The sequence below is a fragment of the Piliocolobus tephrosceles genome, chromosome 1 (genome assembly GCF_002776525.5).
Source record: "Piliocolobus tephrosceles isolate RC106 chromosome 1, ASM277652v3, whole genome shotgun sequence".
Taxonomy (NCBI): domain Eukaryota; kingdom Metazoa; phylum Chordata; class Mammalia; order Primates; family Cercopithecidae; genus Piliocolobus; species Piliocolobus tephrosceles.
The window spans coordinates 35855129-35867849 of record NC_045434.1 but is presented as its reverse complement, the minus strand read 5'-3'; the positions used below and the strand labels follow the sequence as shown (position 1 = coordinate 35867849).

The 12721-nt window shown below is 42.8% G+C and overlaps 1 protein-coding gene across 1 annotated transcript in view; it reads right to left on the bottom strand.

Annotated features, from left to right (window-relative positions):
* The window catches only part of SOAT1 (sterol O-acyltransferase 1), a 58510-nt gene extending 46120 nt beyond the window's left edge, over nucleotides 1–12390 (bottom strand). The window contains exons 1-2 of the mRNA XM_023231251.2: nucleotides 12161–12390; nucleotides 2975–3100 (exon numbers count right to left, since the gene is read on the bottom strand). Of these exons, the coding sequence (XP_023087019.1) occupies nucleotides 2975–3092 (118 nt within the window). The 5' untranslated portion in view covers nucleotides 3093–3100; nucleotides 12161–12390. The remainder of the gene's footprint in view (nucleotides 1–2974; nucleotides 3101–12160) is intronic.
* Between the last annotated feature and the right edge of the window lie 331 nt (nucleotides 12391–12721).

Here is a 12721-nt window from a genome sequence, read left to right as displayed (position 1 = left end):
GCTATCATCAAAAGACAGATAATAACAAGTCTTGGTGAGGATATGGAGAAATTGGAACCCTCATACATTGCTGGTGGGAACACAAGGAGTAGCTGGTTTGGCAAACTATAGCAGTTCCTCAAAAAGTTAAACATACATTTACCATGACTCAGCAACTCAACTCTTACATTTATACCCAAGAGAACTGAAAACATATATTCCATAAGCTTCTACACAAATGTTCATAGCATTATTCATAAGAGCCAATCATTATAAATTCATAACTCCCAAAATAAATATCAACTGACAGATAAGCAAACTGTATCAATACCTATACAATGAAATATTATTCAGCCACAAAAAAAAAAAAAATGAAGTACTGATACATCTTAAAACACACTGCTCAGGAGGCTGAGGAAGGAAGATCACTTGAGGCCAGGAGATCGAGGCTGCAATGTGCTATAATCATGCCTGTGAACAGCCACTGCACTCCAGCCTGGACAGCACAGCAAGATCCCGCCTCAAATAAAAAAACCAAACAAACATGGAAAACATTATGCTAAGCTCAAGCAGCCAGACACAAAGGCCACATGTTCTACGAATCCCCTTATAAGAAATGCCCAGATCAAGCAAATCCAAAGTGACAGGAAGTATATTAGTGGTTGCTAGAGGCTAAGAGAGGAATGGGACTTCTTTCTCGGGTGATAAAAATGTTTTAGAATTAAGCGGCAGTGATGGTTCTACAACCTTGTAAATATATTAGCAACCACTGAATTGTAAACTTTAAAATGGTGACTTTATTGGTACGCAAATATATTACTAAAAAATTAAAAGGAATGGAGACCTGGCATGGTGGCTCATGCCTGTAATACCAGCACTTTGGGAGGTCAGATCACTTGCCAGAGTTCGAGACCAGTCTGGTCAACATATTGAAGCCCCGACTCTATTAAAATACAAAAATTAGCTGGGCGTGGTGGCACATGACTTTATCCCAGCTACTTGGGAGGCTGAGGCAGGAGGATCAATTGGGCCTGGGAGGTGAAGGTCACAGTAAGCCAAGATTGCACCACTCCAGCCTAGGCGACAAAGTGAAACTGTCTCAAAAAAAAAAAAAAAACAATTAGGAGGAATGGAAGGAAAAAGGAAGAGAAGCGGATGGGGGAAAAGGGAAGAAACAAAGAAGGAGGAAGAGGGGAAGAAAAGGGAGAAAAAGTGCTGGGCATGGTGGCTCACACCTGTAATTCCAGCACTTTGGGAGGCTAAGGTTGCTGGATTACCTAAGGTCAAAAGTTCGAGACCAGCCTGACCAACATAGTGAAACCCCATCTCTACTAAAAATACAAAATTATCTGCGCGTGGTGACGCATGCTTGTAATCCCAGCTACTTGGGAGGCTGAAGCAGGAGAATGGCTTGAACCCAGGAGGCAGAGGTTGCAGTGAGCCAATATTGCGCCATTGCACTCTACTCTGGGCAACAAGAGCAAAACTGTCTCAAAAAAAAGAAGAAAAGAAAAAGGAGAGAAAGAAAGGGCACCTAGACCAGCCTGGGCGTGGTGGCTCACGCCCATAATCACAGAACTTTGAGATTACTCCCAAAGCACTTACTCCCCAAGGTTAACAAATGTTACAATATGTGAAGAAATATTTTCAAATTAGCATTACTTACACTAAACCAAAGAGGCTGTTATACTTCTCGATTTAAGCTAACCAATTCAATTTTTAACACCTGCACTAAAACCTGGATTGACTAAAACTTAATGAACTAGGACAATAAAGAACACTGAAAATAATAGAAATTAGAAGAATTTAGAATCTTTTTAAAAACTTGGGACATAAAGAGAATGATCACATACAGTGACAGAAAGTTTCAATTAAAATAACTTTTCTGTCCCGAGAACTGGAAGGAACAAACAAGTATGAAGTTTCTAATGTGTGAAAATGCAGGCAAGGGAAACAAGCTGGGTTATCACTAAGTCCCTAAATCATGGAAGGAGAATTCTCCCCAGTATTGGCTCATCCTCCTTTGCATAAATCTCACATTTTATATCACACTAAAACTAGCCCATATGCAATATAAATATGTCATATATAGCTAAGAGCCTATCAATAAACCTCATTATGCCAACTCAAGCAGCAATATTTACATTCCTGGTGGGATCCAGCTGTTGATATTTAAGTTAAATTTAGGTAGAAAAAAACAAAACTGTTTCTTTATGAAAAGAGATGAAATGCCAAAGACAACCTGTCTCAGAAAGTTCCGCACCTATTTGTTAACTAAACAATCCTCAAATTTCAAATCCTTGTTGCAATCAAACCTTTACAAATGTCACTGCAAAAATAAAATACCCTGATGCAATAGATGACATCAATCAGAGTTGTGTTTACAAGTCTATCATTCATAGTTATAAACCTTGACCTTAACAACAAAGGACTATCGTATTCCTCTTCGTAGTCAGGCATTAAGCAAATGTGGACACAAGAACTAATAAAACTCCCTAACTACTACTTCCCTCCCAAGATTTATAGCGCAGTATTGAACTGGATTAGGCACCCTGCTAATTACTCACATTTTACTCATTATATCTATTATGAGAGTAGTTAATTATAAGAATATTACACTGTGATAAATCTAATTATGTGTATAATTTTGGAGGTTTTCTCATTCACTTAACTTGGAGCTCCATAATGGCAAACAAATCCATACTGATCACTGCTATAGCGCCAGCATCCAGCAGGGGACCTCAGCAATTATTGGTAGGTTAGGTGACTGAATGAATGGTCTCTAAAACACAGCAGATACCAATAGATGTCCACTGGATTCATTAACAAGAAAGGACGTATTTCCTAATTGCTTTGTTACTAGACATATAAAACTCTATCAATACCTATTTACAATAAAGAATTAAAGAGACGGCAATACTTAATCTATAACACTGTATTTGTTCTCTATTTCACTAATTCACCTAAAAAAAAAAAAAAAAAAATTAAGCCTCACCATTACTAGGTGCCTCTAGGGACTCCTTTGCAGGTTTTCTCTGGTCTTCATCTTCCTCAGGATTTTCCCTGGACTTTGACAGCCGGTTTCTTAGAGACATCTTCTCTTCACCCACCATTGTATTGTCTAGGAAAGAAGGCGTAAAAAGCTTTTGTATTACTCCGTTTTCACACTGCTATAAAGACACTACCTGAGACTGGGTAATTTATAAAGGAAAGAGGTTTAACTGTCTCACAGTTCCGCATGGCTGGAAAGGCCTCAGGAAACTTACAATCATGGCAGAAGACCAAGGGGAGGCAAGGCATGTCTTACGTGGCAGCAGGACAGACAGAGCAAGGAAGTGCCACATTTAAAACCATCAGCTCTCACGAGAACTCCCTCATTATCACGAGAACAGCATGGGGGAAACTGCCCCCATGATCCAACCACCTCCCACCAGGTCCCTCCCTTGACACGTGGCGATTACAGTTAGAGATGAGATTTGTGCGGGGACACAGAGGCAAACCATATCAGCTTTGAACTAAGCATCTGGCTTACATGAATTTCACAATACCACTATATTTAGGATAGGTGAAATTTGATGATATATTCTCGTCCTTTTGCATTAATCACTTCAAAGCATTTTCTGGGTACAAGATACTCAAGATAACAAATTTGAAGAAATCAGGTCCTATAAAATAATTTGACTGGTTTCAAAGCCCCTTTTTAAACATAGACCCCACTCTTAAAGAACAATTTAGTTGAAGAAAGCATTATGTAAAAAAAAAAAAAAAAAAAAAAGGATTAAATAGTAACAGGTAACTACAAAGATGCCACAAGGTGGAGTATGATTTAACAACAAAGTCAATGGTAAAAACAATACCTGAAGTTCAGAGACAGCAGAGATCAGCAGAAGACGTAAAGGTTTCACAGAAAAGAAGGTATTTTAGACACAGTCTTGAAGAATGAGAACTGTGCATTCCATGTGCAAGAAAGGATTAAAACAAGGACCTTATAAGCCCTGTTCAGGGAACCATGACTGAACTGAACTACAACAAAAACAAATTTTTAAGTATCTACAAAGTGCAAGGACCCTGCCAGGTGCTTTAAGTTTTCTCATTTGATCTTCATAACAATTCTGAAAAAAAAAAAAAATATTACCCTCAGTTTTCACATGAGAAAACAATCATTTAAAGTAGTTACTAGCAGTGTCCTCCACCCATGTACCAGGAATACACCTGCAGTTGAACAAGCTGAATTCATAGAAATGCACACCAGAGCTCCAGGTACTAGAGTCGCCTTTTCTTCTCATTACACTAACTTGCCCAAGACCACACAGCTAACGACAGAGCCAGACTTGAACTGGCATTAGTTGAATCCAAACTACAAAGACCACTAACTACTGGGGGAAAAAAGTTGGTAACAGAGAAATGTGATGAGGGAAAAGACTAGAAAGGAGGACAGGAGTCAAACTATAAAGGCCTAAGAAATTAGAAATTTTTCAGGAAGGCAGTAGTGAGATACTTTAAGCACTAAAAAACATGATCAAAGTCACAAAGATCAATATCAAGACAGTACAAGGTTTACTCTAAAGCCATGTGTTTCACTAGCATGGTGGCAAGCAGCTGTAGTCCCAGCTACTTGGGAGGCTGAGGAGGGAGGATCACTTGAACCCAGGAGTTTTGAGTCTGGTGTGGGCAACAGAGCAAGACCACATCTCGAAAAACAATTATTTATGTATTTATTTGTTGAGAAGGAGTATCGCTTTGCCCAGGCTGGAGTGCAATGGTGCGATCTCGGCTCACTGCAACCTCCGCCTCCTGGGTTCAGGCGATTCTCCTGCCTCAGCCTCCTGAGTAGCTGTGATTACAGGCGCCTGCCACCACACGTGGCTAATTTTAGTATTTTAGTAGAGACAGGGTTTCACCATGTTGGTCAGGCTGGTCTTGAACTTCTGACCTCAAATGATCCGCCTGCCTCGGCCTCCCAAAGAGCTGGGATTATAGGCATGAGCCACCGTACCCGGCCAAAAAAACAATTTTAAATAAAAAGTAAAGCAGTGTTTCACTAAGTGATAAAGTTTTCAAGAGTCTAAAGCAAGAAGAAAACAACTGTGAAATACTCATTACATTATTCTAAAGCTACATATCATTTCTGAGACTACAGTCTTTCCTAATTTTTATATTAAAACATCCTTTTCTGTATAAAAGGATGAAATATAATACACATGGCTGGGAGCGGTGGCTCACGCCTGTAATCCCAGCACTTTGGGAGGCCGAGGCGGGCGGATCACGAGGTCAGGAGATCAAAACCATCTTGGCTAACACGGTGAAACCCCGTCTCTACTAAAAATACAAAAAATTAGCCGGGCGTGTGGTGGGCGCCTGTAATCCCAGCTGCTTGGGAGGCTGAGACAGGAGAATGGCGTGAACCCAGGAGGCGGAGCTTGCAGTGAGCCGAGATCGCGCCACTGCACTCCAGCCTGGGCGACAGAGTGAGACTCTGTCTCAAAAAAAAAAAAAAAAAGAAATATAGTACATGGTTAGTTTGGTTGTTTTTCAACTATCACAACTTGGCAAAGTAAAAATCTGACAAATCTAGATCAGCTTTCTTCTAATTATTTCTGAAATCAAACAAATGAAACAATTGTGGAATAGCAGATGAATATATCAAGTAGAAATGATATCATAAGATCTAATTAAGAGGAACTGAAGGGAAAAGTCAGGGCTAATTAATCACAAGACGATGCCCAACTTACAATGGTCCAATTCTGTGTAAAAGCGACAGAGGAAGCCACAAGAACATCTATCTCTTCATCAGAAATGATGAGAGAAGTGAGAACTGAAAACTAAACTTTGAGGGATGGCCTCAAAGTAGAAGAAATCAGAGAAGAAAAAGAAAGATGCAAAAGGAACCAAGATGTTTCAGTAAGAGAGGAATTTTACAAGAAATAACGGGAATTTTTTTTTCTGGCCAGATGATGGGGAATTTAAAGTAGATACTCTTTTAAAGAGCATATAGCAAAAGTTTAAAGCATAAAAGACAGCAAAATGAGGCCAGGTGTGGTGGCTCAGGCCGGTAATCCCAGCAGTTTGGAAGGCTGAGGTGGGTAGATCATGAAGTCAGGAGATCGAGACCATCCTGGCTAACAGGGTGAAACCCCGTCTCTACTAAAAATACAAAAAAAAAAAAAATTAGCTGGGCTTGGTGGCGGGCGCCTGTAGTCCCAGCTACTTGGGAGGCTGAGGCAGGAGAATGGCATGAACCAGGGAGGCAGAGCTTGCAGTGAGCTGAGATCACGCTACTGTACTCTAGCTTGGGCGACAGAGCAAGACTCTGTCTCAAAAACAACAACAACAAAAAAAGACAGCAAAACGATTAAAAAATAAATGCCAGATTAAAGTTTGTTACCCAAACCCTATGAAACAGTATAGCACAATGCAGTATTTCTCAAAGTAGAATACTAACAGCTGATTTTTTTAGTGCTTATGTGTTCTACATGTATTATTTTCATCTCAATAGAATCAAGACAGATACTATTGTTAGTCCCCAAATATTCTTTGGCCACCAGGGGGTCCCATATACTCTTCCCTGTCCATAGAAAGCTATTTCTCCTCTGCCCTTTTATCTAGCTAACTCCTTCAAAGAATCACGGCTGCAGCAGTAATAGAATTAATACCAACAGTTCTGATTTAAAGAGCGCCTATTATGCACTGTCAGGCACTGTGCTGCTAAACTTTTTACATTACATTTAATCTTCACAACCTTAGATAAGTATTATATCCTCATTTTACACATGAGTTTAGGGAAGTGATTTAACTTGTCCCGAATCATATAATTCTCCAACAGCAGAAGTAGAATTCAAAACAAAGACTATCAGATTCTACAACCTGCCCTCCTAATCGCTGGACTGCGTCCAACTCACACCCTCTGAAGTTTCCTTTACCACCGCCTCTCATCTTACCCTCTCTGCGGTCCCACTACACTCTGTGCATCCTGTCACGTTACATTGTCCTATAATCAGAGAGCAATACTCTCTGTCTCTTACATTAGGCTTAAGTTCTCAAAGATAGCGATTATATAGTATTTTCTATAAGACTCCCCCAAATCTAGCGTGGAGTATCTGGAGTACAACAGGCAGGCATTAAGAGAGAAAGCGAATGTATCAGTTAATATGTAACCAATTATTCTAAGCACAAGACAGTCCCCAACTTATGATGGTTCAACTTAAAGTTTTTCAACTTTATGATGGTGCAAAAGCAACATGCATTCCGTGGAAATCATATTTAGAGTACTCATACAACTATTCTGCTTTTCACTGTCAGTATAGTATTCAATAAATTACATGCGATAGTGAACGCTTTACTGTAAAATAGTCTGGTTTCAATGATTTTGCCCAACTGTAGGCTAATATTAAGTGTTTGGAGCATATTTAAGGTACACTACGCTAAAAATACAAAAAAAAAAAAAAAAAAAAATTTAGCCAGGCGTGGCGGCAAGCACCTGTAATCCCATCTACTTAGGAGGCTGAGGCAGGAAAATCGCTTGAACCCAGAAGGCGAAGGTTGCAGTGAGCACAGGTCCTACCACCGCACTCCAGCCCGGACAACAGAGTGAGACCCTGTCTCCAAAAAAAAGAAATATAAAAAGAGGGTCTTTGGTAATAAGATGAGGAACCATCAAGCTACTTTAGAGGAAACCTTACATCAAAAGCTAAAACAGGGCTGGGCATGGTGGCTTACACCTGTAATCCCAGCACTTTGGGAGGCCGAGGTGGGCAGATCACAAGGTCAGGAGATGGAGACCATCCTGGCTAGCCTAGCACGGTGAAAGCTCGTCTCTACTAAAAACACAAAAAATTAGCCAGGCGTGGTGGCAGGCACCTGTAGTCTGGGAGGCTGAGGCAGAAGAATCGCTTTAACTCGGAGGCAGAGGTTGCAGTGAACCTCGATCGCGCCATTGCACTCAAGGTAAGTTAGATCAAGTCACTTCACAACTGAAACCCCTTCAAACATCGTAGGTCCTTACCATGATCTAGTAATTCCTGCATTACCTGCCACTCACCACCAACTCCTTAAATACCATCATTTTTTTTTTTTTTTTTTTTTTTGAGATGGAGTTTTGCTCTTGTTGGCCAGACTGGAGTGCAATGGCACGATCTCAGCTCACTGCAACCTCCACCTCCTGGGTTCAAGCGATTCTCCTGCCTCAGTCTCCAGAGCAGCTGGGGTTACAGGCCATCACACCCAGCTAATTTTGTATTTTTAGTAAAGACAGGGTTTCTCCATGTTGGTCAGGTTGGTCTCGAACTCCCAACCTCAGGTGATCCACCTGCCTTGGCCTCTCAAAGTGCTGGGATTACAGGCGTAAGCCATCGCGCCAGGCTTTTTTTTTTTTTTTTTTTTTTTTTTGAGACGGAGTCACCCTATGTTGCCCAGGCTGGAGTGCAATGGCATGATCTTGGCTCTCTCATTTTCTCTACTCATTACTTTGGCCTTCCATTGTTTCTTAAACAAGTGCACTGGCTCATGCCTGTAATTCTAGCACTGTGGGAGGCCGACGTGGGTGGATAACGAGGTCAGGAGTTCTAGACCAGCCAACATGATGAAACTCTGTCTCTACTAAAAATCCGAAAAATTAGCCAGGGGTGGTGGCGGGTGCCTGTAATCCCAGCCACTCCGGAGGCCAAGGCAGAGAATTGCTTGAACCCAGGAGGCAGAGGTTGCAGTCAGCCGAGATCATGCCACTGCACTCCAGCCTGGGTGACAGAGCTAGACTCCATCTCAAAAAAAAAAAAAAGAAAAGGAAAGGAAAGAGGAGGAGGACAGGACATGGGATATTTCACAACTGGGGGACATGAATAGCTACGATCTGATTACATGCACAGTTTTAGGAGGAAGGACAAAGAAATATAGTGGAGTATGCTGCAAGTAAGTTGAGGAACTGAAAACAGCGATCATAAGACTAGTCTCTCAAGAGGTCTAGCAGTGAAGGAATCACTAATGTTTAGGAAGCAGGTAACAAAGTGCTGAGTGCAGGAGGTGTAGCACATATCTCATTTAACATGTCCATTTTTAAAGATGCAGGAGATTCAGAAATGCTAACAAACTTATTCAAAGTCACAGGTAACATAAAGCTAAGTAGACAGCTATTTATACAACACACTGATTGAACAAGAATTTCTTAAGAATCTAATCTGTGCAGCAATTACATTATCATACAGTGTGATAAGCATCTAACTTATCTTAAGAAAGCAAAGCAAAAAGAATTGCTTTGAGAAACAAATGAACTTGGAAAGACATGTCAACTTTAGCCTGCTCAGTGTTCCCATTAATAAAGCTTTCAAAAGAGCCCATAAATCTGAATCACAAATACTGAGTGCCCACTCCAGGTGAAGAACTTTGCCACATCACCCTTAGATTCAGTGGGGGAAAAGGAACACAACTGTGGATAGAATTTACAATCCAGAGCAAAAAAACTTTCCCTCTGGCACCCAAAGGTTTGCCCAAACACAGGGCTACAACTTTTACATGTCACAAAACTGGGTCATTAAGTAATTAGCAGAACTAAAGAACAGGAACAAATTCTCATTTACATCTGTATGATTAGTATAATCTCTTAACCAACGTGGCAAAAAAAAAAAAAGCAAAACAAAGCCATCCTCTTAAAAAAATGAACTTGGCTAGTCTTTGTTAAAAACTTTCTCCATTTTTTTTCCCATAGGAAAAAGGGACTCTTCCCTGGTTAATACAGTAGTTCTCCCATATCCATGGGGGATATCCAAGACTCCCAGTGGATGCCTAGAACGGTGGATAACAGTGAACCCAATACACGTTGTTTTTTCCTACACATACCTATTATAAAGTTTCATCTACAGGCTAGGCACAGTGGCTCATGCCTGTATTCCCAGCACTTTGGGAGGCCGAGGCAGACGGATCACCTGAGGTCAGGAGTTTGAGACCAGTCTGCCCAACATAGTGAAACCCTTCCAGTCTCTACTAAAAATACAAAAATTAGCCAGGGGAGCCGGGGGCGGTGGCTCATGCCTGTAATCCCAGAACTTTGGGAGGCTGAGCCGGGGATCACCTGAGGTCAGAAGTTGGAGATCAGCCTGATCAGTAAGATATGACCAGTCTTTACCAAAAAAAAAAAAAAAAATAGCCACGTGTGGTGGCAGGCGCTTGTAATCACAGCTACTCAGGAGGCTGAGGCAGGAGAATCGCCTGAACCCAGGAAGCGGAGGTTGCGGTGAGCCAAGATCACGCCATCGCACTCCAGCCTGGGCAACAAGAGCCAAACTCCATCTCAAAAAAAAAAAAAAAAAAAATTAGCCGAGCATAGTGGGACACGCCTGTAATCCCAGCTACTTGGGAGGCTGGGGCATGAGAATCATTTGAACCTGGGAGGCAAAGTTTCAATAAGTTAGGCATAGTAAGAGATTAACAATATATTGTATTAAAATTCACTTGAACTTGGTCTCTCTCGAAATGTCTTATTGTACTCTTGTTTCCCACCTTAGGTAGCTGACACTACAGAAAGCGGCTAAGTGGGAACCACTGTATTTCTCATTCAAAAGTTCCTTCCTCTGTCTACCAACTTAACTCATTCTTTCATTGGGCCAAGTGCTGGACCAGACTCTGAGAATTAACAGATAGGCTAAACCAGACTTCATGAAATGTACTAGCAGAGGAACAAAGCAACTAATTCATTACAATTAATGATCAACTTCTGCTAAGAAGAATAAAGAGTTCATGGAGGGCTTAGTGGGGATGGGGTGATTTCCAGAGGAAGCGATATGTGGGCTGATATATGAGGCAGGTATAAGAGTTGGAGGGAGGGAGAGAATACAGCATTAGAGGTGGAGGAAACTCCCAAAAGTCAGGAGATAGGAAAGAAAATGTAGCTTTCCAGTAACAAAAATAAAGCCAGTGTGGCATGAACCTGGAAAGCCAGAAGGAAAGTGGGCCAAATGAACCAGCGATAAAAAGTGTGTGCTCACTCAGTAGGTCTTTATCCTAAAAGACTGCGAAACCTCAGATGGGTTCTTAGCACGTGATTCACTAAAACACGTGCATTTCTAAACGACAATTCAGTGCCACAGAGCTCCTTCCAAAACCCATTCTCACACCCAGACAACACACAGACTTCCTTAACAAGTCATTCACCGACACCGCCCAACTTTTAAAAAGCACACACACACACCCACACAAAGCTTCAAATTGAATTCTACTTCAAGAAGAGGAAACCAAGTACGCTGGGGAAAAAAAAGTGGTTTAAATAGGTGGCAGTCACTTAAACATTAAAAAGTGACCAACAGGCCAGGCGCGGTGGCTTACGCCTGTAATTCCAGCACTTTGGGAGGCCGGAGCGCGCGGATCACTTGAGGTCAGGAGTTCGAGACCAGCTTGGTCCAACATGCTGAAACCCCTTCTCTACTAAAACTACAAAAATTACCTGGGCGTGGTGGCGCACGCCTGTAATCCCAGCTACTCGGGAGGCTGAGGCAGGAGAATCGCTTGAACCCGGGAAGCGGAGGTTGCAGTAAGCCGAGATTGCGCCCCTGCACCCCAGCCTGGCGACAGAGCGAGACTCCGTCTCAAACAAACAAAAAAAAAGTGACCAACGAACTTAACCTATATACAAATACAGAGAATAAAGTTTATATAGTTGTTTCTCACTTAGTCGTTCAATATACATATTACTTAAATTACATGGCCATTAACACTTAGGGAAAACAGAAACTTACCTACATCCTAATATTTTAAAATAAAACATGCGCTTGATTAAAAAAGGTTCTGGTGCCCATACAGATTTTCACGTCTTGCTAATGCCATCCTTCCCTTCACACATTTTCTCTAAATCATTAAAAGGCTGACTTCCTGAGTGCATTTTTGGTTTCGCTTTTCAAAGAATAAAACGTCTTCCAATTCCTAACTTTCTTTACTACCGACTTGAGAGATGCCACGAGATTTCGGGAATACCAAACCAGCGTGCAGGGTTTAAAAGGCTTCCCGTGACCCGGGCGCCTGACGGTAACTTTCCCGCCCTCTCCTCCCCAACTCCCCTGCACTCGCCGAGCCTCGCCTTCTCCGCAGCACAGTCCAGGACAAGGCCGAGTCAGAGCTGCTGCCGCCACCGCTTCCCCGCGGGCTGAGGCCGGTGAACCCAAGCGGGAAGCGAGGAGCGGCGCGGGAGCACCACCGTTACCTGAGGCCCGCGCCCGGCAGCGGGGACTTCGGCCAAGACGGCAGAGCCGGTAAGCAGTCACAGAGCGGCCAACCGGAAGGTCGACTCCGGGAAGCTCTCCTGGCGCCCAGCGCCCGCAACGTCGCCTGCTGGGCTGCAAAGAAAGATAAAGCGTCGGACAGCCCGGCCCCTACGCCCCCTGCCTCTGAGCTCCGCTGCGTCACGCGCAGGGCCAGCTCCGGCTGAGCATCCTATTGGTGGTCCCGAGGTTGCCAGGCTCCGCCCACCTCCCCGCCCCTTCCCGGGCGCGCGGGTTCCCGGCGCCAGTGCTGTTATGTGGCCCTGGCAGCCTGCCAGGTAAGCTTCTCACCCGGACATCATGACACCAGCGACAACATCTTGCTTGACACTTCCACCCTAGCTGTAGAAGGTGCAGCCAAAACCGGACTGCGACAACTCCCTGCAAGTCCGAAACGGCATCCTGCTTGGTAGCATGGAGCTGCGGGGTCGTTTGGCTCCTAGGCCGACTGGAATAAGCCACTTCTGGAACTGTGAGATCATTGCAGTTTGAACGACCATCCA